This window comes from Syngnathus leptorhynchus, chromosome 10 (genome assembly GCF_054491065.1).
Source record: "Syngnathus leptorhynchus isolate UIUO chromosome 10, UIUO_Slep, whole genome shotgun sequence".
Lineage (NCBI taxonomy): Eukaryota > Metazoa > Chordata > Actinopteri > Syngnathiformes > Syngnathidae > Syngnathus > Syngnathus leptorhynchus.
Window position 1 is genome coordinate 717,772 of NC_141204.1, and position 21,747 is coordinate 739,518.

The 21,747-nt window shown below is 41.8% G+C and overlaps 1 protein-coding gene across 3 annotated transcripts in view; it reads right to left on the minus strand.

The window, feature by feature from the left end:
- Nucleotides 1-21,747, minus strand: part of adgra1b (adhesion G protein-coupled receptor A1b) — a 64,625-nt gene that overhangs the window by 38,685 nt on the left and 4,193 nt on the right. For 2 of the 3 annotated variants that reach the window (XM_085921955.1, XM_085921954.1), the window contains exons 2-12: nt 17,737-17,808; nt 13,348-13,419; nt 12,030-12,101; nt 11,762-11,833; nt 11,029-11,192; nt 7,908-8,121; nt 4,466-4,630; nt 2,450-2,669; nt 2,187-2,336; nt 1,064-1,225; nt 624-845 (exon numbers count right to left, since the gene is read on the minus strand). In XM_085921955.1, the coding sequence (XP_085778081.1) occupies nt 624-845; nt 1,064-1,225; nt 2,187-2,336; nt 2,450-2,669; nt 4,466-4,630; nt 7,908-8,121; nt 11,029-11,192; nt 11,762-11,833; nt 12,030-12,101; nt 13,348-13,419; nt 17,737-17,808 (1,585 nt within the window). Of the gene's footprint in view, nt 1-623; nt 846-1,063; nt 1,226-2,186; nt 2,337-2,449; nt 2,670-4,465; nt 4,631-7,907; nt 8,122-10,598; nt 10,837-11,028; nt 11,193-11,761; nt 11,834-12,029; nt 12,102-13,347; nt 13,420-17,736; nt 17,809-21,747 lie in introns of those variants that run through there. The other variant, XM_085921956.1, reaches the window with a different exon arrangement.

Consider the following 21,747-nt stretch of genomic DNA (forward strand, 5'->3'; position numbering starts at 1 on the left):
TAAGCCTGCATGAACATGCGCAGACCGTTGCACAAACAGCCCTGAGGTAAAACCTAGTCGAGTACTTAAGCTGCTGCCAAAGCGCAGACATGACAGTCTCAGCAGACAAGATTAGAAAAGTGGAATAAGCTCAGTCGCACAAACATGGCCACTGACTCTGTCTTGGCAGACCAGCACACTAACACCATCTACTCTCACACAAATGATTGAATTACCAAACAATTTGCTGTTCTGCAATTTTTTCCATCTCTGCTGGTTAAGATATTGCCTGCTGAGATGACATGGAATGGCAAAAGGACGGTGTCATCAAGATTGAGCAGATTTAAAGTGACAGCTACACAAGGCCGTACCCAAAAAACAGCCATCTACCAAGTCCCATCCGTGTCACCTGTCCCCCAACCTGACCGCAAGCTGATTTGTTGTGTCATGTAAAAGCTAAAAAGAGAGTCGGCGTTATTTCTGCCTCACAAAAATAAACAAGCCACCCCAAAGACTGAACTGTAACAAATATATCACATTGTTTTTGAAATAAAATAATCAGCATGCATTTTTTTTCTAGGCTTTCCTGACACGAGGGAGAATTTTGTGAGCAAATATAGCAAGAGCACATTTTCAAACATTACCATGCTGAGCTGACTGGCCGCTGAGCTTCGATTTATCGTGTCACATTTGAAGTTGAGGAACGATTCGCCCATGGCATCGTGTTCTCGTCTCGTATCCTTGTACTTGGGGGCGTGGCTTTCCGGCGTGGTAGACAGCGGAGGCCGTTGGAGTGCCGTGCAAGACAGACCGAGAAAGTTGGTGGGACGTATCAGAAAAGCCTCCAGTGCGATGTTTGCCGAGACCTGCCGAAAGACGTAGCAATGTCAATAGGCAAGGAGAGGAGAACGTGTTTCAATTCCACTCACCCTTCTATCAAAATATATCCTTTATTACCCTGTTGAAAGGGTCACAGTACCCAGAAAAGAGGTCAGAATTACATGAAACCTGCATCATTTGATTCCTTAAGGTCAAACAAAGTGTTTCACTTGTCATCATTCCGTGTTGATTGAATATTTCTCACCTTGGAAATGGCCCGATTGTCTCCAGTCAGTGCCAGGTCCGCAATGCGCTCCACACACTGAACAATCCGAGTGCATGCTCTCGCTTCGTTCTGGGCCATCCACAGGATGTGCTCCTCTACCAGCATCATGTTGCTGGCTATCTCTGAAATATAGTCTCCCAGCTGCGGAGATATAAAGGAGACATGCATTCAAATCAATGCGTATGCAAAATGATACATAAGCTTAGAGACAAGGCAGCTGATAGATCATGCACATCAATCAGGTCAACAATTTGGGATCACAATTGCAAAGGGAGGAATTGTGGCTTCATTCATTGTAGAGATATTTAATTTAGATTAGTAGCTCCGAAGGGGAGTAATTGCTTCCCTGGGATGGCACCTTGCTGTTTACTCACTGTACTTCTCATTGTTGCTTCATTTGACGATTTCTCATTAGATGAATATGTGTGGCCTCCGCTGCCTCGTCTAATACTTCAAATAGATTTTCCCCGGTGCCCCGTTAGGGCTAATTGGACACGCGGGAATTCAGCTCGGCACTACCTGACATTCGATGCGATTTGGGGTCTCTGATTGCCTTCGGACAAAAGATAAGTTCACTTGAAGCAAAACTAGCGTCTTTCTTCTAGCGTGATTGTCATTCAGAGAGGAAATGGAGAATGCAACAACTTCATTCCTGCGCTCAATGAAGGTTACAAATACCCATTTGGAGTGACTTTTTAGCAAGTCCCAGCTTTCTCCCCCTGAATATCTTTTTTCTATTCACTCAATCATGCCTCAAAATAAAATACATTGTTGTGGTTGTATGAGCTTGCAAAGCTGCCAAAATGACAAATCCCTGCTTGAAGACAGTTTAGGGTTGAAGTGCTTTTTGAAGTTTGGAAAAAGCATGGAGAAGAAAAGCAGTTGACAAAAAACACATACATTATACTGGACTTCAAAAGCTCACAAAAATTGTGCAGTCATCTCATCAATGATCACCAATCAGAGACATACGTACTATTTAACATCTGCAGAAAGAGCTGAAACACACACATTTTGCAGACGAAACTTGGCGGGATCCCAACTATTTTGTTCACTCGCACCATGTCACAAGGACAATGGTGTTTTTTCTGTTCACACTTACTTCCTTGCGTTTCTTTACCAGCCTGGTCAGTCTCTCAACTAGGTGTGTAACAAATATGACGTCCATGACATCAGTGAAGTGAGCCGCCCTGCTGGTGAAGGCCACTAATTGCTGGCCCAAAGGCTGAGCATTGCTGGTGTTGACGGTAATCTGTCGGAAGATGGAGCATATTTTGAAAAACATGACTACCTTGACATTCTGAGTTGTTGTTTTTTTTTTTTTTTCAACTATTAGTGATGGTGCGTGCCACTTTTTATCGATACCTGGGTGAGCTCATGTAGCACACGTGTGAGTTCACTGGCATAAGGGCACTGAGTGTAATCCTCTTCATCCCACCGTCCGGTCCGGTCACAGCGCCGCCATGCCTTCTTGTCCTTATGGCTGGAGGGCACCGGAGCGTTGCCCGAAGGGTGAGGCGCAGAACCAAAGGTGGCAGGAGCGCAAGGTAAAAAAGCCAAGATGCCCGCGAGAGTCTTTGGCCATCTGCGAGTACAATATCATTACATTATCCAAAATTATTTATTTAATAAAAGACAGGAGAGAACTTTTGGTTCCTCCCATCGGAAAGTTCATTCAACCATGTTCGATATGGATTATCCGGTTCAGGGTAGCTGGGATCTGTCATCACACTGCTAAAGCACGGACACTCAAATTCACACAGAGTGGAAATGAATGCAAGTCAGGTGAGCGAACCACTACACCACACTGGAACGGAAATTGAACCCACTCCGTCTCCACAGCATCTACAGGAAGTACCGCGTGCTTTGATTCAACGTGAAGAGATGGAGTTTCCCGGAACCAATGGTGGACAGGGAGCTGTCCCTATCTGGCAACAACCTCACTCAACAAACCTGAGCAGCTGGCTTCCTTCTGCCTGGCGCCAGCCAGCACTGAAAGTTCATCTCCTGGGACAGAATCAAAACATGTCAGGAAGTGCACAGCTTCATCCATTGTTGAGTGGCAGCCATAAGGACAACTAGTCAACTGCTCTCAGGTTGCCCAAGCATGCCTCTGCTCTGGCTCCCACTACCTGGTAATAAATGGAATTCAAATGGTCCCAAACTAAAAAAAAAGGGGGGCTCGTTTTCCAGCTCATTAAGCCAGTCCGCCAAGAGAGGCTGAATGTGTATGCTTATGCAGCGGAGGAGGGCGAGGATGACAGCAAGGATGTGGTGAGCTTTACTGGTAATAGAATCGCAGTGTGTCATTTTTTTTTGTTCCCCTGGGAAAAGAGCAAAAGGAACAAATCCTCCCAGATTCATAGCAGTGACGTAAAGGTCACACACAAGATACGTGTGGGACTTCATCTTTGTATCAATATGAGAGTGAAAATAGCACATTGCTCATTTATGCTCTATATTGCTTGGCACTGTTGTCCAACCTGCATTTTCCCATTGTGGCTCAGTCATGGCCCAATTCATTGATAGCAAAAAACAATTAGGAAAGCATACTGTTTAAACGTAACCTTTGTATACACACACACGAACACACGATACTTTTAGAGCACCTTATTAGGAAATTAATGATAAACGCCAGGAAATGGCTACTACCCACCTGCGACCCACCAGGTCAAACGTAAGATTAGTCTGCATTTAATTAGCGTTGAATCCAGAAAACATCTGTAAAGCTGGGATAGGCTCCAGGACGCCCGAGTCCCTTGTGGGAATCAGATAATGGATGGATAAAGTTTCAAATGTGGTGAAGTCAGATGAAATCATCTTTGACTTGTCTAAGAATATGATACCTTAACAAGATGAATTTTGAGGTAGATATGGTGAAATGTTCTGCTAATATTCAATTGCCACAGCACTTTATCAAGGTAAAGAAAGTGATTTTTTCTTTTCACTGACTATGTCAGTGATCTGACTTCAAGCCAATAGAGCATACTTTTCAGTTATGGAAGGCAAAAATATAAAAGCGGCAAAGGCCATGGAACTCATTGAAGCAAAAAAATATTATTCCAATGCATTCTGGAATTGAAACACACGTTGTACAAATATCTCAGAGACCCTGCCTGGAAATAAAGGTTGCCGAGAGTCATCTGTGAGGACTCGTGCTTTGGAACCCAAGGGTCACAATTTGACTCCAGCTATGGACAAAAAAGAAAGAAATGCTACACACCAAAACTCTTACAACCCAAGATGGAAACGTAGCTGTCCTTGAAACCTGTGGCCCTTGATTGATTTTTTCCTTTTTTTTTTTAATTCTATTCTTGGTGTGAGGAACCATCCTAAACAAAACCGTTATGATGAAGACAGAAGAGTCACGAGGTGACTCACCTGAACTCTCCCTTGTTGTTAGTGAGTCGGTCAGAAGGGCAGTACGGCGCAGACATCTCAAGGACAACCAGCTCCATCTGCCGAGAACTGTTGCCACGGGAACTCATCACTAAACACTCCCAAGTACCAGCAAGGCCCACGTCCATGTTAGCGAGGATGACCTCACTGGTGGAGAAATAAAAACAGGAGTCAGAATTTTAGGAACATTAGATATGTTAATCTACTTTGTCGAAGTCACATAAGGGTGGATTAAAAGTGAGCGCTTCAATGAGATTTACAAAGGATTTGAGGGTTAACCGAATTCCAGTGATGACATGATTTTTGGGTGGCTGTGAATTATTTGAAGGATTTAATGATCATAATGTGTGGGAAGTTCAGATTTACAAGGATTAAAAAAAAATATCTATATATGTATATGAACATCCATTCAGCTGCGGACATCACACAGCTCGGCTTTTCACATTATGATTTTCCTACATTACTAGAAAAAGGTCAGTCACACACATCATGAAGAAATCAGTCATTTGTGAAAAGGTACATTTATCAACCACTGACCTACATACAAGGTAGCACCGCATCATTACGTGGAAAAAAGACCCAGCGGACTCATAAGGAACATTTGTGCTCGCTGGCTGATGTATAACAAACTGATTGCATAATGTTTCTTATGAGATAAATTCTCAATTAGTCCTTCTGTGCAGTAAATGTTTCAAAGTTGGCCCCATTTTCAGGAAAGCTTAAACAGACTTTGTAAAGGTATGACATAAAATGTGACCCCAAATAATTGCAATAACTTTGATGAAAATTCTTATGCCAACTAAACAGAGGAGTTTTTGAGTGAAGAGCCAGAATGGAATTCAGTGGCAGAAACTCAGTCATACAGTATTCCAAAACTACGACGAGTAACTTGTTAAATTACAAAATGAACATGACAAAAGTAACGCGTTACCCCCCGACACTGGCAAAGGCATCATTGTTTTGCAGTCATATTTCCCAAGCATTTTCTTGCTCATTTTGTACAAGATTACGCTGATTAAAAATGGAAGGGATTAAAAGGGATACATCCAAAGTGTCTGCTGCAGCTTGCCACAGGGCCGTAAAATGTTTGATTAATGAAACATGACTCACAGGATGGTCCCACTGCTACTGCTAGTACAGTTAATATTGCGAATTTGGCCTAGCACCATTACTCAGCAGGAGTCGAGCCGAACCATTCGGGCCTCGGGGGGTCTAGGGCTGTTACGCTCACTGTGAGAAATGCAAACAAATCATCTTAACACGACTGCAGCAGCGGCAAATAATGCACTGTAATTACGTGGCGCGCTGCGACGAGGGACCTGAAGGCGAAACCGAAGACACCCAAACAATGACTAAACAAAAACATCACACTTTCGCCTTAATCTGTATCGCCAAAAGACGACACCACGCTTTGACGTCTCGAAAGCGGCGCGAGTGGAATCCGATAGCCTGAAACGTGTTGAGTTCACCTTCAAAGAGGTCACTTCACTCAGACTTTGGCATCACTGCTGCAGCCAGTGTGACAAATCCAGACACAGGCCTTAAGCCACGTACTAAATCTTGTGTACTCAGTCTTTCCCCTCTGATGGGACATGCAAGCATGCGAAGCTTAATGACTCAGAGGACATTGATCCAAGGTGACAAACATCAACAGGGGCCGCCGCTGTGACTCGTCAATTGTTCACCGTGATTGAACAAGCGTGCAAAATGACCATGTGTTGAAGAACAAGTCCACAGAGATTCAAGTGTTTATTTGTTGACTTAAGGAAGAAAGCAAGTCAGATCTGTAACTAACACCGCACAACATTCTCAGCTGATATTTGTGTGAGCGTGTTGGTCCTGTAAGACACTCAAAACACATGCAAATGTTTTCTGCTCCTATTAGGGAATTTGCAGATGGGAAACATTTCAGGTTCCAAGAAAAACATGGGCTTCACTTGGTGGAAGAAAATGCATCATTTGTGTATAAATACAGGCCAAAAACAAGTCATTCTTAGAACCTTGGAGAATAATAAAGAATTCACCAAATCTGATGTATCTACCATAACGAAATTGCCTGCCTACACATTGGGCTTTGTTGAAGCACACAATACAGTGCGAAACAAAGTTATTGCTTTTTTTTGTTCTTGTTTTAAATGTCCATCAGCTGGGTTGACCGAGCGCCTTCTGATTTCCTGCCTGGTTTGTTACGTTCCCTTGTCTCCTCCCGAAGGAGTTTTATCTGCGCTGCGGTATGGATGGAAAACTTGAGCTGGCAAGCAATCCACCGTGTGTGGTTCCACCTTATTTGTCATAACATTGAGGCAGCTGGTGACAAGTTGGGAGCATGTTTCCCACAGCAACTTTCTCAATCCTCTGTCTGTGTTGGCAGGATTGGAAATAAAACAGAAGCAATATCAAAGGATGAATGATTTGTGATGTCCTGCTTTTCCCACCACGCCGGGCCAGTACAAGTTGTCAATTTGAAAATTTACATCACCGCAAGATTTGTAATCACAAGACCAAACTGTGAATTTTGAGCTCGTACAGGAAAACAAATTTGGGAGGAAAATTATACAAAAAAAAAACAAAACACAACAGTCATTTCAATGCACAACACTCATGTAAGTCTCATCAATATTTACTTGAAAGGAGGAAATGAATACAATTACTTGTAAGCTCTAGGAATATGCGAAAAAGACGTGTCAATTTTGGACTTAACTTTGTCGCAACAATTATGTTTCAGCATCTGTTACTCTTAGCGTGTGATCAGCAAGAGCTACGGGTGGGTTGCAAGGCCAAGCTCTCTCGGGATTGGCTGCAGATTGCCCGGGGACGATGGCCCGCTGCCAAGTCAATTCTTTCCTGCGCTTTCAGATCCTTATCGAGGGCACCAATAACTAAAGTTAAATCCCAGCTACTTTAGATGATTGAGAGATATAGGAGGACGCGGGGTGTGTGTGTGTGTGTTTCTTTACATCTGTGAGCTGCAAATTAGGTTTACTATGTGTACTGGATTGTGTTTTTCATTCAATAGGGGTGTATAAAGTGAGCTTTGTGGCTCATCAAGTCATTATGCTTTGCTACTTATACTGCAGTAACAAGCCGAGAGGAACATATACGACTCATGAATGTCACTTGTTAACACATTATGAGTCGTGTCTTTGCAGTGGACACCACTTTCACAGACCTAATGAATAAATGTGCATTGTCCGTTGCATTGTTATGGAACATTTAAGGCTTTATTTTCGTCAGCCCCGTGAATATATATATATATTTTTTAATAACGTCATGTCCGCAGTTAGTTGTGCTTCGTTTCGCCTCGGAAATGCACCTCGTGAAACTACTGACCAGACTCAATGGCTGCTACAGCGATGAGTCCGGATTTCCAAGCACATTTTTCAAACGTCATCCATTTACAAATCATCCGTTTTGTTGGTTGTACCTGGTCAGCAGACAACAATCATGAAGCAAGGTGTCTTCCACGTAAACACCTCGGTCCTCTTGCGTGGTCACAGCGCGGCCGTTGTGATGCCACTGCAGCTCAACCGAAGCGTCCAAGTAAGTGACAGTGCACTGAAGAGGCAGACGGTCTCCCTGGAAAACCAGCTGCCTCTGGGAAGGGATCAAATGAAAGAGGGGTACCTCCAGAGCTCCATCTAGGAAATGAAGAGATGGAAGCATATCAAACATCTAATGCATTCATGTAGGGCATGAGCTCAAGTTGGGCATCCCTGTGATGAAATGGAAATGAGGACTTGCTGTGGAGAATATGTCTGTGGACTGAATTTTGACTCATGCATCATCAAAAGCATTCTTCTAATCCATCCTTGCCTCATAGCATGCAAAAAGCAAGGCACCGTGGCCACAAAATAGCATTCCGTCAAGGTCATCCTCATCCCCTGTCATTCTCACATGATGTTGCTGCAAGAGAAGAAGAGCAGCTGATAAAAGAGAACAGCCTTGAGCACTCCTCTAGACTCTCCTTGACTCCAAGCATGTGCGTACATAATAATGGAAGGCCGTCATCAATACCAATTGACGTTGAATTAGTTCTACTACTATACTCCCTTTTTTGATCACTAGGATTCCATATTAAGATGCATACTGGCATGAGCTTGATATACATATTAAAAAAAAATGCAAGTGCAGCACATAGTGTGATATTTTTGTGTTCTCCGACCATTGACTGTCCGTTTTATTTATGAAGCAGGATTAGCCTCAAGCTCTGCCAGCAAATTGTACCACCTTGGGAATGATTTCAGAGGGTGTTCAATACAAGGCTAGACATTTCCTTGGACACGCTCCAAAGAGCAACACAGTCATTGCCTCCACTTGTATGCAATGATTTTCGGTTTGGCCGTTTGTTGATAGATAGGCGTATGCTTCATGAACGTCGTCCATACCGCAAAACACTTGTTTAAAAGAGACTTTCAGAAGCATTCCTAAATACTTGCAGCAGTATTTAGCAAAACTATATAACAGCACACTTATGCTAAGCGATTTGGGGACATCTGTTTATATACCAAGTGTGAGGGAACAAATATTTGTGAGGTCAGGGCTCTCAAGTTCTGTATATTGTTCAGCATCATATCAAATTCTTCTCTCTCTCCGTCTCTCACCCTGAAATTGGCCTGACACTTTATGTAACACATAATGGGGCATCCTTGGTGATGACATTTTTGTACAATTATTTTACCTCCCTCTGTTGCAACGTTCCATTGTATCTTGGACTTTGTGTCATCATACTAGTAACAGACTGCACAAACAACAATTTGGAGTTAGCCAAATGCTGCGACTTTTGAAGCCTTGTATTTTTGCGTCGGACACTGCCGAAGCAAAACACAAATGATTGGTCGGTTGGTTGGTTGGTTGGTTGCAAGTGAGGTCGTGTCAAGGAGAGACAACAAAATCGGACATAGTGCTGTTTGTGGGAGCATAAAAGCATATCAGTGTGCCTTTTGTCTATGGAAGAATCATTCACTCTGACAAGCAAATGTTGTTATTATACAGCTAAAGAGTCCCCTTTGGAGCATGATTGATAATATTGTTTATACTACATTTAGAAATTAAAAGTCTGCAGGAATAAACCGGTCACTATTTTACCACACTTTGGCAGAGTATGCACATTCAAGTTGAATATTATATCTGCATATCCTCTTCAGGCTGAAGTACCCGGAGAGAATCTAAGCAAGCATGGGGAAAACGTGTAAAGTCAAAAGATGAGTTTTAAACAGAAAGTCAGAAGTGTGAGGTGTTTGCCTACGTGAAACCCTGGGGAAAATTGCTACAGTCATATTTTTCATCATGTCCATTTGTTCATTGATTGATTGATTGATTCAAACTTACTACCTGGAGGGCTTTTAATCGTTATATTGTGCCAATGATTCATAGAGGGTAAAAGTGTTTTGTTTGTTGTTGCCCCCGCCCCGCCCCGCCCCCACTCAACCCTCTCCGTGCACCTTATAATTTGACATTGGCGCTGGTTAGTCACACAATTTCCTCAGCTCTCACATTCCACTGATAAAAAGTACAAGTTATCCCATAAGGCCACGCTTCTGCAGAGCGAGACTTGGCTCATAACACAGGGGACCTGAGGGATAGATATGGGAATATTACCATCAACTGCTCGGCTGCCAGCCTTGTGTGTGAAGCAACAGTGTGAAACAACTTTTTCAGATAGCACTTCAACAATTTGGCTTGTCTAACGTGTAGCTGAAATAAAACCATCTTAAGAGCTTAAAAAGACACAGGTTAACTATCCACTTATATAGAGCGGCCATTGGTGGGATTTCTCAATATCAGCTACTCCTTCTTACCGTTGGCGGTACACAACATATTTGGGCACGGTTACTCTTCACTCCCCTGATTGTCAAGAGGTTTATGTTGCCCGAGACATTTATTCAGCAGTTTCTCACTGGAATTCATTCTTGCTCTTTCATCCGTGGTTCTGAGTTCCCAGCCAACCTCCTTCCTTTCTTAGTGTACAGTTTTGGGACGCTGACGTTTCAACATCATGTTCAACTCTGACGCCATTGGAAAAATGCATTATTGCATGCACAACCATGTGGCTAAACCGGACCTAACAATACTGTGAGTTGAGAAAAAGAAAATATCGGAAAGTTGAGTGACCCACTTTCATTGCTGGGTCCAGCCATGCTAGTGAGAGATGATGTGCCATTGAACTAGCAGTTGACCGGGCAGATGGCACGAGCAGAAGGAGCAGCGGGTGAAGATTGTCAGGCTGAAGAGTTGGTGAAGGCCAGGCAGCGGGGTCCAACGGTAACGTTACCAAATGTTAGGCTTTATGCTTTAAGCACAATGTTTGATATGAGTGGCACTTCAAAATTGATCCCCCCCCGTACTTATTATTGCGTGGCAAAGAGGGCTTTATTGTTTTAGGATGCTATTTAAGTTTAATGATGAAGGTGAAATTATTTTCATGATGCAAATGACCCTTTTAGCACCGCCTGTACGGTTAATGCTTTCATGACGGTGACAATTTGACTCTTGGATTTCCATTATTTTCGAATGGAAAAGCAGTTTGTCAGAACGGAGGCGCTTACCGCATGTGAGCTGCTGTCCTCGGAGATTGCGAAACTCCAGGCCGTGGAGGTGGGTGGGAAACATGCATACCGTGTCATTGGCAATCCTCACTGAGTTGCTTCGGGCCCACAAGAGAAGCCATTTCAGCTGACAGTCACAGAACAAGGTATCTGTCCTGAAGTGTCTGGTGAAAACAGCAAAATACAAACCTGTTAGTCAAAAATCATATTTTATATGACACTCTTTCTTATCAGAGTGCATCAATTGTTAATGCTGAGTTACATTTGTGGTCGGCATTCTTGAGCAGCGTCAAAATGGCCTATTGTCTCTACAAATAACTCCAATTTATTTTGATATTCATCTTTTAAAAACATTTTACATATTGTAATTGTGGAGGTGTAGGTCATCTGAAATGTTGTTAAAAAAGGACTACAATAAAATATATATTGAGCAGGAGTGTTTCTCTTGAAAAATTGTGGGCTGCTGTGTTTGTAATGAGCAGAATAATGCCGCCCAGAGGAATAGTCTCACGTTGGTACTTCGACTGCATACTAAATTAGATGAGATTGAATCAACTATGGTTGCAGCCAAGCAGTGCATACTATTTCACCTCAATTGCTTCAACAAATGACAATAAGAAATTCCACGTAATGCATTCATCCTTAATAAACTTATGGACATATTTCTTCTTAAGTGAATGACCTAGATTTCCAGAACTAAATCCTCACTATCAAATATGACATATTTTCTTACAGTACTCTTAGAGCCACGAGGTGTGAGAAGAGTCCAACTGTCAACGTGGAGAAGATATTCCCAGATAAATTCCTGCAAGCAGAAAACCACACTTCTCAGCCACATAGGCGAAATAGTTCTACAATATCCATCTATCTGTCCATCAGCAGAGAAGCGTTCCCTTCTCACTTCCTCTCCAGCCCCCCCGAGGAATGCCCGGTTTTAGAATACCTTCTAATGACGGTGATGCAATCTCAATATCATTATTACCAATAGAAAGACAACTTACAATTTGAAAAGATTGCCCAGATGTAGAAACATTTCAGGGGAGAGGCAACCTATTCTGTTGTTGGACAGGTCCCTGGAATGACAAAAGATGGCCGTCGTAACACACATTGGCAAAATACGATGTACGTGTTGTATTAAAAAAAGAGTTGCAGGTAGCGAGTGCATCGACCTTTCCTTGTGCCCTTCCGCTATGCATTTTCTGGTTCTTTCCCTCAAACGCCAGCTTAAGCACTTGGGCCTTGTATGGAACAGAGCACTGTGCATCTGTCGTCTAAAAATACATTTCTCAGAGTGAAACATTATTTTACGCCAATTCCTGTGGAGTCGCCAAATGTTTCAAAGCAAAGGAACAACACTGTTTTTTGTTGTTGTTTTTTTTAAGAATAATAAGATAATCCTTGCCCATATCATATCCAGCTCAAATATGTAAAAATGCAGGGGGGTTGCACGTCTATAGATGTGTGCCCTCATGCTCTGTAATTAAAGACCAGCTTTGCTGGAGCAGCTGTGGGAAAATAAGCAGAGCATTCACATAATCACCGGTTGGGGAACACTTAAATTAACACTTAGCTTCTCCCTGAATTCACAAACGCAAAAACAAGTATGCGCGCGCGTACACACACACGCACACAATAACCAACTACCAACCACAATAACCAATATTATTATTGAAATAACCATTCGAAATATGCACAATGTTCTTGTGCCATCTCAGAGATGATTCTTTCATAGCATCTTCATTCTAACGAATTAGTTCGACATCTGTCCTAGCTAGGCGTCTAAAATAAAAGCAGGCGGTGTGTATGTGTTTTCAAAATATTCCAAAGAAACAACTTCAAACCGATCCGTGTTCACACAGACTTGCAAAACAGACACTTGGGAAGAAACACTACCAGCATGACCAACTCTTGAAAGCCTTTGCCAGCATAATCCTGTTGCTGGGTGTTTACTGTTTGGAAAATATTTATCATGCTCCCAAACATGAGTGGGAGAGTCCATCATGCACAATAGAGCTGGTCAATTTGTGTAATTTCCATTTCGGCTCCTCTCAAAACATTCCAATTAAAAAAGATTCTTCATGTGCCGAGCTGAACACGAGTACAAGAAACAAATGCAGCCTGCAGGCTATACGGTATAGGTAAAACCTGTGGCTGGACCTTAAAGGATAACATCTTTTCACCTTTTCATGCAAGGAAAATGATTTGCTTGCAGTTCATTTTGACATAGGACTCAATCTATATTCTTGTAATCGCCAAAGGCCAAATGAGTTCTTCCCTCGGCTCCTGAAGAAGACCGTGACGAGACTCTATAATACTTACAGTTTCCTCAGAGTCAGCAGACCACGGAAGGCCCAGGGCTCCACTCTGCTTATCAGATTATTCCTCAGATCCCTGAAGAGGACAAACAAGAAGGAGTCAGAGACAAACGGCGCAAAAGCAGAGACTGTGAACACATGCTTTCCATGCAAATAGGACTTCATACAAATCATAGTACATGTTATTGGGATGAAAAAAAAAAAAAAACAACGATGAGGAATAAAATGTTGAAAGAAACTTTGAGGAATATCAAACCTTGCCCATACATCTTATTCATATTTTTTTGTGGCTAAAATGGAATGATTGCCTTTTGTGCCGGTAGTGTGGATTTAATTCCCAATCAGTGACCCAACATGTTTTCTGTGACCAATCCAGTTTGAATGTGAACAGGCTGAGATGGAGGGATGGATGGATGGGTTAAAAAAGGAAAGAATAATATTGGGTATAGTGACTAAGTATAAAAATTCAGAATTCCATCAGAGATATTATTCTGGTTTTCAATCTATTAAAAAAAAGTACACTCTTGCTATTACTAACCATTTCCTGTTTCTGTAACACCCTGACCACATCCCGGCGAGAGCGTGGTTTTACTCAAGGACTCTGCGTCAACCACCACCACCCAAAATAAAAAAAAATAAAAAATGCAATCCAAACACTGAACAGTGGCGCTTACATGAAAGAAAATGCACCAGAGCTGGCCTCATGACATATGGTGGTGGCCTCTTAGTCCAGGCAGGTCCATGAGCGGGTACCTCTCATCTTTGATCCATTCTAAATTGTCTTTGATCATGTGCAACATCCAGCTAAAGAGCAAATGGAGGGTGCGGGCCCAGAAGTCACCCATTGTGCCTGCAGCACCTTCTTTCATCTTGACCTGTGTTACCAGCCCTGGGCTGCTTTGCTGAATTAGCAGATAATGACTCCACTTTCATATCAACTGACTAACTTGAATTGCAAAGGTCAATTCTCTGTGTTTACTGACCTGTATGTATATAAAAACACACACAGCTAATGTGACCCATTCCTTTCTGGATCAATACGAGTACCACAATCACACGCATGCACATGTTTTCATCTTGTGAATATTGATGCAGTTATGAGAATTTTTACAAAAGGTCAAGTTCCACCCCAAGTAGGCAAATAAAAGTGAAGCCCGCTGCAGGCACTTGGGCGGGCACTCATCCAAATGGAAAGTGACGCTGTATGATATATTTGATTGCCCACACACTTAATGAAATGAGACAATGGAATGCACTCGTTTGCATCACACTAAGATCAGGGTGACTCAAATGCGGGGGGGGGGAGCTTGTGGATCATTTGTTTCTTCATAATACAACGGGCTCTATTTCCGTGGACAGCGCATGTGCATTCGGGTGTAAAAAGTGGCGCATCTTGATTTGCAGAATAAATCAGGCCACGCACTGTCGAGAGAAAATGTCAATGGTGACGGTTAAAACAATCATTTGATGCATTTGAATGATAAATACGTCGTCAAACAATGAATGTGGCTTGACTAATCTGAGCTGTAAGCACACATGTGAGGTGTGTTTTATGACCTGTTCTACAGCCTCTGCATGGGTGCCAAAGTTAATGGTCATCAACTTCAGGGTCAATTCACACACATTTGAGGGACTGTGATTTTTATTCTGTACATTTTGCCAACACAGCTCAGAGACATTTACTCTGGTCTCCTCCCTTAATTAGAGACTGCTCGCACCACCACGCTTGCCGTAAAAATAACCTTTTAAAAATACATTACGCTCACATAGCTAGAGCTACCAGGTGGGTTATTAAAAGGCATCACTAAGCATTAGTCGAGTGCGTATGTGCTTTGAAAAATCTTGCAGTTCTTTGATGGACAAAAAAAACCCTTCTATGCTGTATTCAAACAGCCACCGAACCTCATTCTTAGGTCGGTTGAAAACTTCGATCAATTTGGCAAGTTCAAAACCTCTGATGTCACACTTGACAGACAGCTGTTCTAACACAAGCCGCAACGCTCGGCCGACTGCAAAAAGGTCAAGAGCAGGAAGGCAATGTACAGAGAGGGAAAACAAATGTGGGCAAATCATGGTGTTTTCCCTTGTAGTCCTGCGTATTATAATAGAATATGCATAACACACAAACACACACAAAACAGACGCATTTGAACAACACTTCTCAACATGTTAAGTGTGATTTGTGTTTTCCATTCATCAAGGACAGAATCGGCTTCAGTTGCCTTTATACATTACTGTGCCAAAAAAACAAAACATTTAATAGTGTTCACTGACAAAGCCCAAGAAGGAGCAAGACCCACAAATAATCAAGTACAATCGTTTATTCACACACAAATAGCCGAGTCATGGTCATTTTGTTATTCTGTTCCTAGACTTAACCTCTGACACAGGACTTGATACGGATAACCTTCCAGACTCACAGCGGTCGCACAATCATAACAGACAGAATAACGTGGACACTCCAGACTCGCCATACTCTCATCAATCACTTCCCAAGGAGAAGCAGAGGCGGAATACAATTCATTACTTCAGACGAAACAAGAGCGAAACTTTTTCAGATACCTCATCTGGTGCTTCGCAATGAGTTTGCTGAGCGAACAATTGCAAATGCCAGACGCCAACTTCGGAGATTTTTTTTTTTAGCATCCATTTAGTATGATAAGTATTTTGACATGTAAGCCAGTAATTAAAAGAGGATCCAGAGTTCAGTTGAGTATTTGGTGAAGTCTCAATTTTTTGGGAGCCTAAAAAGCATAATCGTCAGTATTAATAAAGGTTCTCTGTGTATTAGATAATGGGCTGACACCCCCCCCCCCCCCAAGCACCCAGTGTCTAATATGCTGTTAGTGCCAGTGGGTCCCACGGTAGCAAAGCGTGAACAAAGCTCGTCACTGTTCACTGCTCAGTTAGTTTTGCCATTTCATCATGGGTTCCCACCACACAAAACTCATTGTTAGAGTGCCAGTGAGGAAGGACATTGCCTTTCATTTTTACCTCTACCGTCTTTCTACTTCATAAACATTCCAAATTTGACAATTTTTTTTTTTTTGTCCCATACATTTTTGTACATTAGACATAACACAAACCTTCTTTTTCTTCATCTTTCCCTTCTTCCTTTTTTCAATCTATTATTATTATCATAAAGACTTGGCATTTTTCAATGAAAAGAAATTGAAAGAGCAGCTTTGATTTTCTATTGAATCACTATCACAATTTCCCATGATTATCACGCCAGGTCTGTTTGCTTTCCAGGAACAAGCCAAGCAACATGAGCCCACAGTAGCAGGTTGAATGGTGCAATCGCACGCAAACACACACGTGCACTATTAAAGCTGTCAATCCATTGCCAATTTCTTTTGATCCCGTCATGCAGCCAGCCAGCCAAGCACACGACTCCAATGTGCCAGACCAAGGAACAGTTGGCAGTCACTTTTGCGTACCTGGCCAGGCATCAAGTGCATTGACAAATGTACCCAAATGCTCCAAACGGCAAAGGAAAGAATGGTCTACTGCTCTCTGAGGTGTCACTTGGATCTTTTTTTCCACCTTTTTTTTTGTTCCTTATCCTTTGGAACCAGTTGGTCTCCGGTCGGGCTGTTAGCCAAGTCTGACCCGGCCTAATGTCTGAGATCAGATGAGAGAGTGGCAAGGCTGGGAGATGAATTCATCACTCTATCATCCAATATGATAGAGGAATGGCTTTTGAAAAATTAAAACACGGGCCACCTTGCGAATGAGCGGATGTTTAACTTCCCCACTTTTGGCAGCGAGTGCGAGAAGCTATCAGAGCAGGGTACGTTTGAAACAAATGTTACTCGAGTGCACAACATTGTCACAGATCATCAAATCAAAGTAAGTGGCCGCACCAAAGTATATACTACATCTGTAATAGGACAGAATTAAGAGCAAAGTACATCCATTGTCCTACTTCCTCGTCATCTCCAAATGTCATCCAGCCAGATAGAGAGAGATGGAGGGAGGGAGGGAGGGAGGCAGTTCTTGGAGGGCTCCTCAAAGGTGAAAGCAATCAATCGTCTGACTTGAGGGGTCAGGCATGAGTAGGAGCACAGTCATCATAGATCTCATCATCAGGCAAGTCTCCTGGGATATTACATAAAGTATTCGTCGTATTTGCGGACAAGGTTTGCACACTGTCCAAGCGTTGCGCACTCCATTAGACCTCGCTATGATGCTTTCTACCATCTATTTTAAGACATTTACTGTAGCCATTGAGGTTAAGCGCTCGGGCTAAAAGGTGGAAATGACTGGCAATCCTCCTGCAAGTTGCACTCCTAATTCTTACTATGTCTTCCTACAGCTTCAGTACAATGACAGCTATAGTGGCACTCGGGGGAGGACAAAACAATAAAGTGAGCTTGATTTAGGTACTTACAGTTTTTCCAAAGCTGCCAAGCCATAGAAGGAGCCGTTCCTCAGCACAGCGATCTTGTTGTTACTCAGATTTCTGGTCAAGGGTAAACGATGATTAGAAATGAGGTCAACATAAACAGTGACAAGTATGATCAGATGACAAAAATGAGCGTCTTCAAAATACTATGACATTCTATTGTGAGTATGTTGCAAAGAAATGATCATTCAGGACTCTGGAGTCCAGTCAATTAGATGACGTGTTATGAGCGATGATGAGTAATCATGCAGAAACCCTATCCAAGAATCCAATATTTTTATTGAGTCATGAAATGGTACAAAGACAGGAAATATACATCTGGTGGTAAACATACGTATGGACTACGAATATGGTTGGATGTAAGAGTTCTGCACGTTTATCTATTTTTTTTTTAAATTGATTTAACGATTCATGGTTTCTAACTCTTTTCATACAGGAAAGAACACAGGAGCCACAAAAGCCTTTTAACAGCTGAAATGAAGATAACTGGAAATTGGCAGCAGTATTGATAACTGATGTTACACCTTTAATTGATATGATATATTACCATATTAAAGTATAATATGTACATAATTGCTTGCAATGCGCACGTCCAGTGTTAGACAACTATAATAAGACATAAGCACCAAGGTTCGAGTTTGTGGGCATAACGTTTTGTCCAACTCAATTAAATGATATTACTCAGGCAGTATTATTCAATTGAAAACATTTTATGTGCAGCTGACTGGAATAAAAAATGATGGTAAGGTAAGACAGGCAAGCTATTTAATGTGGCTTCTCGTGATGACTTATGGGGACATATTGTCTATAAAAGTCCATCAACATTTCCTGTAACTTGTGATATTCATGTTCTCACTACATGTTACACGCCAGTTGCATCACTCCTATTAGCATCAGTGAATAAATTCCAAACAGCACGTATAAATTATAGAAGATTAGAAATATGTTTGAAATCCCTCTCTCGTTTAAGACTTGTGAAGGAAGTACTTTTCCAGTTTTTAAATTGTTTTTATTTAAGTGATACAATAGCAATCAGTGGCCAAAACTGTCTATGGATAACAGAGTATAGTTTTAGGAAGACAAAAATTCATATTTTGCTGTTCTGGCAGAAGAAAAAAAGTCTCTATATTCCTCAACTGAATGTTTTCAGTTTTACAGGGTTGTTTTGATGTTTCCAATTCAGCCACATTTTCATTTCGACGCTATACAGTGTAGTCTGCAGATGAGTTATAGGAGACTTATTCCACTGCCTGGATTAATGTCACTTGAAACATCTATTGAATGCTGTTTCCGGATTTCCTATCTGCTAAGTATTGATGAAGCGATCAAGCTCTTAAATCATCACGGCAGTGCTGCTTTACTTCTCGGACAGTTCACCCCGACTACTATGTATTCTCTCTCCCACTTGCAGTTAATTCAACTCAACTCCACTGTGTTCATTAACTGGAGCGCTTAAGCAACAACCCCAAAGTGCTGTACATCAAACATAATCCAAATGATCATAAATAATAAACAAGCTATTTTTAACAAAGTCCAATTCCAATGAGGTTGAACAAAAAACCCCCAAAAAAACACCAAAAACACTGTAATAAAAAATATTGTCTTTTTTTTTCAAATTGCATTTGTATTCAAGATAAGATGTGAGCTAGATGATCCGACATTTCCTTAGGAGGTTGCGATCGCTCGTGTGCACCAAGATGTTTAGTCTACTAATTTACTTTGCTGTTGTCTGCTAGTCTTGTGTGTTATTTTTGATTACATTTGAATTTCAAATGGATTAGAACTTTACATGTTAGAACTTTCACTGGAGCATAGAGAGGGTTACTGGATGTCATCATTTGTGCAGATGCAATCAAGTAGTTATTATGGTGGAGAGGAGCTATAAAAATCACTTCTAATTGATGAATATTTAAGGAAGGTGCCATCTTGGTTAAGCATTGTTGTGATGTCACGATTACAACAAAAAATGTTGATTGTTTATTTAACTTTTTATTAAGATTTTTTGGTGTCATCTTTTTTGATCTTATTTTGAAATGATCAATATGTCATTTCTGAATATATTTGGAAACACCACACTGGATGAAATGGAAGGGAGCCCAAAATCAGAGGGCAACAGTTATATGTTTTCATTTTGGTTGATCCAGACATCAATATCCCACTCGGGCCTTGTCAACTCCGTTTTATTTTCCACGCAAAGCTCTCCAACTTGAGATGTTTTGAACCAATAAATACCAGCATGAAGCAAAATGGCTATGGTAAGAAGGTGCTGACAGGGTCAGGTTCCCCAAATACATTTGCTGAAATTGAAAGCTGAAAATGCCTTTCAAAGAAAACACTGCAATCCTTTGGAGAGTCACAAATGTATGTTGTGAATGTGAAATCATCAGATAGATTGTTCTGTCACTAGGATTCATTCTTCCCATTCCCCCGGACACCTACACCTCCCTCTTTGGACATCCTTCACAGAGACAGGCATCCTCTGTTTGAACAAACTCAAGCGTGTCATCAAGTGCTGTGGATGTGTGTGTGCCGGCCACACTACTCAGGCACATAGCACACACACACACAGGCATCTGCCTAATGTCCAGGAAATGAATGGAATAACATGATTGATCATTATGTAAACAAAGCCACTTCTGGGTATCCGTCCAACTCATTATTTACATTGTCAATTATGTTCTGTGCGGATCAACTGAGAGCGGTTCGAGATTATGTGGATTGCAGTTCATGGAGTATTCCAGCAGGAGCTAAATTGACTGAAAAAAAATAAAATAATGTTGACTCAATGTTGCAAGTGTGCATGTGTTGTACGATTGAACTTTGCGTTACCCTCCATTCATCTATCCACGCATGCATTCCAAACACAACCCGGATTTTGAAACTACAAGAACTAGCAGCTGTCATTTTGACAACGTGCACTCTGTTGTGCTCTGACAATGACCTCATCGCCTTAAATGATTATTACTTGATTATTTATCTGCATGATGATGGGGAAAAAAAGTCACGTTCACGTTAAGGTCCGTCAAGCCGTCCAAATGGGAGACAAGTTCAATCTACGTGGGTTCTCCGTTTAAACAGGAGCTCAGGCTTCTGCAACTGGGAGACACGCTGTGTGGTCTGACTGAAATGGAGTTCATCTAGAAAAGAGGCTGGCGGCCATGCAGCCGAGACAACCAGCTGTATTATTACACAAGAGCAGAAACCAAAATAGCAACCGACACCATCCAACACGGCCAATCATAAGGAGCGAGAGGAGAGATCACAATGTTAACTATTACAAACATTTGGATCCGCCAGCAGCTCCAGACACTTTCCCCCAATCGGCCAAATGTTGTGTTATTCTAAAAGATAGAGTTAAAAGGCACGGCCAATGAAAACACCATATTTGATATCAAGCGGCACTGAAGTTGGATGGGAAAGTGACATTGCTTCAAGGGTTACCTAGGAGAAGCAGTCCATCTCCCAGCCTCTACGTGATAAGCGAGGCCCATCTGCCAGGGATGCAACCCATCAAAACGGAAATTCCCAAATTGTTTATTCAAGTGCAAGAGAATGAGGCGACGGGGAATTTTGTCCAATAAGGTGACTCCTTTTTGACTGATTAACCTCATTCTGAAAAGCATTCCTCTCTGCATTTGAATGTTGAAACCTTTCTCAACAAGCGGAGTCAATTGAATATACGTACATACTTGCGTTTATTGCACAAGTGACGCACGACATTAAAAAGTCAATCTAGTAGTTTGGATTCAATCGCATCCCCAAAACAGCAGTTTTTCAAATGGTGTCGACTGTTTTTTTTTTCTTTTTTAAATCAAAGAACAAATGAAAAATGCTACGCCCCTAACATTAGATGGCAGAAGATACAATCAATCTGTAGTAGGTCCTGTCTTTCTGCAAGTACTGTACATCAGCTTTGTGGCCCAGAAATCCCATTGCTTCAACATCTCATTATTATTTCAGTACTTTTTGTGACCTTTTCATTATGAATGACGACCA